Source organism: Diachasma alloeum, unplaced genomic scaffold (assembly GCF_001412515.2).
Source record: "Diachasma alloeum isolate Michigan unplaced genomic scaffold, Dall2.0 Dall_scaffold_01161, whole genome shotgun sequence".
In the NCBI taxonomy this organism is placed as follows: domain Eukaryota; kingdom Metazoa; phylum Arthropoda; class Insecta; order Hymenoptera; family Braconidae; genus Diachasma; species Diachasma alloeum.
Window position 1 is genome coordinate 16,326 of NW_021681271.1, and position 4,896 is coordinate 21,221.

Genomic DNA, 4,896 nt, shown 5'->3' on the forward strand with positions numbered 1-4,896 from the left:
CTTTTTTTATTTAAAAAAAAGTGTAAATGGGAGATTTAATAAGATGTATCTATTCAGTCATTTGTACTTGTTAACAAATATTGCACGTAATAATGGAAATAAAGAGTGTAAATAGATAAAGAGAGATGACAGTTTCTTTTTTTCCATGATATAAAAAATCATTTTTATGATGTGTAAGTGTATACTTGTTTTATTCATTATTGGAGGGAAGTTTCACAAATATTTCTACAAACAATGTTATAAGCACTATAGTATCGGACATTTAATCCATATTTTGGGTATGTTATTACAATCCAATTTATACAACGTCTCTATTTATATAATCAGTTAAACGTTCTCTCTTAATTTGACCTTGTCGTTGCTGTACATTATTAACATGCAATGGTTCAGCATAATTATCAATATTATTGGGTATGATGATGGGATATTCGAACGTGTCTTCATTTTTTAAACAAATGTTATGCAGTATGCATACAGCTAAGATATAATATGGAATTAAATCCGTTCGTCTCATTGGTAATTTGTCCAAAAAATATCTCCATCTTGCTTTCATTAGTCCGATTGCCCGTTCAACCATCATACGAGTGCCAGATAATGTCCTATTAAAATACACTTGCTCAATTGTCAAATGTCCATCATTTCGATACGGAACCATCAAATTCGTCTGCAAAGCATAAGCAGAATCACCTAAAAGGTGAGTATCCTCTGGAAAATACTCGTCGTTACACCGTTGTTGTAGACCAGAATACATGAAAACTCTCATATCATGTACCGACCCAGGTAGACCTGCGTAGCAGTGGATGAATTCCAATCTGTCATTACACACGACCTATATTAAAAAGCAAATAGGAATAATTATGAATTATTTTCAGAATTATTCAGAATTATGTTCAGTATATCGTAATTACAAGAACTAATCATTTGCTTTGAAATTATATCTATCAATTTGTGTATTGATTGGAGTCACTAAAATATTACATTCGATGTCAAGTTGATTGTGGGAAAAAATTCATTTTCATGAAAAAAATGCAAAAGGAAAAGGAAAAAATATAATAATGGTGCTAAAGATTATCAATATCAAATCATTCACAATGTAGATTGTTTATACTTTCGAAAATTGCCAAAGTACCTGTAATTGTATTGAATGCACTCCTTTACGATTGATATACGATTGCGGATCTACTTTTGGAGCTGCAATATTAATATGAATCCCATCTACTGCCCCTATAACGCCAGGGAATCCATATCTTTGTTCAATCCTCACTGTGGTCGCCAGAGCCTGTCTATGAGATGGCCATTGAATGAAATAATTTCGCATTTTGCAAAGAGCTTTGACCACTCTTTTTACGGCACGCCAAGCAGTAGCCAAACCCACGTCAAATTTTGTTGTTACTGATCTGAATGTAGTACAAAAAAGGTTATAAAAACGAATGCTATTTGTTTGAAATTAGATTAACTTCTTTCGCATGAACCTGTACGAATCCGGAGTTCCTAATACATATAAAGCAATATATAATTGCTTCTCAGGATTAATTGTTACTCCTTCAAATTGACATAATTCTCCTTCCAAATCGGGTCTCATCAAAAAAAGTAAATACTCGAAAGTATTGCGATTCATGCTGCAAACAAACAAAATGTCAGTTGTTATATTATTCTTGGTAGGAAGAATTTATCGTAGTATAATTCAGTTACCGAAAGTTCTGTTGAAATTCCACGTTTTCGTATCTGACAATAACTGTCTCAATGAAATTTTGTACCCGAGGAATCCTTCGACGATCACCATTTTCATTAATGACATCTTCATCAGGATCATCAATTATATCATCACTGTAATCACTACTACTGGAGGAGGAAAGAAAATCATCTAATAGCACGATATTTCTCACATTATACATCATGCTTTCATAAGTTACATTAAATTAAATTAGTCAATATTTTTTTACACTAATCACAAGTAAACTTTTAGGTTATGTCCAGACGGTGGTTCCAAGTTCTGGTATAACTTATTTTTATGAATTATGATCAAAAATTTCATAATATTCTCACAAATCCACAATGCTACCTGACAATAATTATAAATACGATGTCAACAACTGTAATGAATTAATATAAATCTTTCAGTCTGTTTATTATTAGATTGTAAGAATGCACGCACTACTCCATTTTATTTGCTGTTACTAGACACGCGGAACACTTTTCCGGTAAACTTCCCTAGTTACCAGATTTGAAATTCACTAGGATTCACCATTACTGGACTGCCACATTTACCCGGCGGAAAACACCCAATGTTACCATTATCTGGTAAAAAACTATTCGTAACTCGGGATTTCCCGAAAATCGTGGGCCATCCCCTTCGCATTTTTGGGGCCATTAATTAATTGTTAATCATCTCTTCAACTGAGAATTTTTAGGGATTTTGTCAAAAGAACTTTATTCTGTTAAATTTCATTATAAAGATAAAAGATTTACTGACAAAATTTCCTAATCCTCTTGGTATCTGAGATAATTAACAATTAAACAATCGCCTCAGAAATCGAAAGGGGGACGGGGGTAATTTTCTCAATTATTTCGCAAAAAAAACTCTTTTACAATTATCTTGTAAACAAATGGGTCTACAAGATTTAGTTATTGATTATTATTTCCCGAAAATCGTCGGCCATCCCCTTGGAATTTCCGAGGTCATTAATTAATTATTAATTATCTCCTCAACCGAAAATTTCAAGGGATTTTGTGAGAAGAACTTTTTTCTGTTAAATTTCATTAACAAGATAAAAGATTTACTGATAAAATGTCCTAATCCTCTTGGTATCTGAGATAATTAACAATTAAACAATTGCCTCACAAATCGAAAGGGGGATAGCTGTGATTTTCGGAATTTTTCCGAAGAAACACGCTCTTTCTCAATTATGTGGTAAACAATTGGGGATTTTTCCATTGATTATTTTCTATCGCAAATCGAATTCGCAACAAAAATAATGTTTGAGCTCGGATCTGGTTTCGGGAATATTTACTGGAGATGGGCGAAATTTAAATGGATTTCAATGGGAGCGGGAGAAGGTCCACAAATGACCGAACGTGCACGTTGGTCAACTCAGTCAATTTAATCAGATAAAAGTCAATATTTACACGTGTTGATTTAATTATGGTAATCGAGATGGTCAAGAAATAGCGCGGGTCACAATATTATTAAACAGTTCACAGAACTTAAAGCGCAGAGCAATTGTACGCGGAACTCAATACAAATAATAGAGCAATTCGGAGAAGACTAAAGTACACTGTACGATGGCCGAAATGCAAAAAAGACCGATTAAAAGACCGCAAGGTGGCAGGTGGCAATCATCGACGGTCCAAACGTGCCCCAATTTAAATGGGGGCGTTCGCTGGACACCTGTCCATCAAGTGGCGCCTCAGGTGTCAGAGGTGAGAGGCCACTGGTCAGTTCAGTCGGTTGCGCAGGTCAGTCATGAGAAGCCATGCAAGCATGCGAGAGGAGCGAGTGTGCGTGAGTGTGTGTGTGTGTGCGGAAAACAAGTCGGTGGAAAACCGAACAAATAATCTGATGGAAAAATGATGTAAACCCAATAGTTTTTTAAATAATGACCAAAAATTATTCAAGACTTTATTGCAATTATTTAATCAACTATTAGGTTTACGTGATTTTTGCTTAAGATTAGTTTGTTGCAAATTCGATTTGCTACAAAAAATAATCAATGGAAAAATCCCCTAAACCCAATTGTTTAACAGATAATGGCAAAAACATTTTCGTAGAGAGATGTGAGAGAGCGAGAGAGAAATATCTTTCCTTCTCTCTCTCGCTCACGGGTGAACGTAAAACGCTATCCCGCCTCCTGCTCACTAGAAGGGGAATCACGCACACTGGTGCGCGGAGCCACACGGACGTACTGCCGCTTAACGCTGCAGCGTCGTTGGCTGTCCTATTTACCCCAATATCTCCGGAGGGGTTGCTTCTGTTCGAAAAGTGGAAAAGGACTTCGGCTCAGAATCGCCCCCTGTACATGCTGGTTCAGGATCAGCATGTACTTCTGGGACACCCTATATAGGTCCGAATGCGACTCATTGAAGCGTACAGGTCAGTTAACTGATGAATGTTCTTTTCCACACATAAATATCCAGAAGAACAAAGGCAAATTGTCCAATATTTTGAGGATTGGATTCTCCGACGAAATTGGCGGAATGGCCCACACATATGGGCGATCCTACCAAATATCAGCATGAAACATTTCCTTCAGATTTTGAACGTTTCTGTCTATTTTTTATTGAAAATCATAGCTCAAATGAAGAAAAATGAGCGCAACCGGAGGTCTGTAACTCAATTTCTGGCGGAGATAGCGAAGATTGCTTTTTTTCCGTTCTTCTAAAATTTTTTTTCTAATTTTCATTATGAGCTACTGTGAACGATAAAAAAAAATTGAACCCATAGATTTCGTCGGGAATTTTCTCAAATTCTAAAAAAAAATAGAATTCTTCATGTATCTATGCATTTTGGCATAGGAACTCAAAAAGCAAGTTTAAAATGGTCATGTGGGATCATTCCTCAACCCTTTTATTTTTTTGGTTCTTTCCATCTAAAAGTTCAAAAATTTCATTAATCGAAACCTATTCTCATTGTTGCTGCTCTTCAGAATTTAGAGGTGAAATGGAGCGAAAAACGAAATTTCCACATCCAAAAAAAAGCGTTTCTAGAAAATATCTCAAAATCTAGAAGATGTAGAGCAATTTTCGTTCAAATCATCTTTGTAGAGCAGAATGAGATCTACAAAAAAGCATGCATAAAAATTTTTCCCTCTACTCTACATTCAAAGATACTTATAACAAAATACTATCTCCAATTTAACGGAGGGACTGTTTTGTTTGATTTTTCGAGAATCCGTCGGG

General features: G+C 35.3%; 1 protein-coding gene across 1 annotated transcript; it reads right to left on the minus strand.

Annotated features, from left to right (window-relative positions):
- Window positions 1-284: 284 nt before the first annotated feature.
- Window positions 285-1,898, minus strand: LOC107045981 (putative nuclease HARBI1). The gene is made up of 4 exons (XM_015268408.1): window positions 1,693-1,898; window positions 1,473-1,619; window positions 1,130-1,397; window positions 285-829 (listed from the first exon to the last, which is right to left on the minus strand). The coding sequence occupies exons 1-4, from the start codon at window positions 1,896-1,898 to the stop codon at window positions 299-301; spliced, it is 1,152 nt and encodes a 383-aa protein (XP_015123894.1). The 3' UTR covers window positions 285-298.
- Between the last annotated feature and the right edge of the window lie 2,998 nt (window positions 1,899-4,896).

Excerpts from the sequence above, each read along its gene's own strand:
- LOC107045981 (XM_015268408.1), bottom strand. The coding sequence starts at position 1,898 with ATGATGTATAATGTGAGAAATATCGTGCTATTAGATGATTTTCTTTCC. Across the intron at positions 1,398-1,472 it reads GGAACTCCGGATTCGTACAG|ATCAGTAACAACAAAATTTG; the intron begins GTTCATGCGAAA and ends TACTACATTCAG. Across the intron at positions 830-1,129 it reads TGCATTCAATACAATTACAG|GTCGTGTGTAATGACAGATT; the intron begins GTACTTTGGCAA and ends TTTTTAATATAG.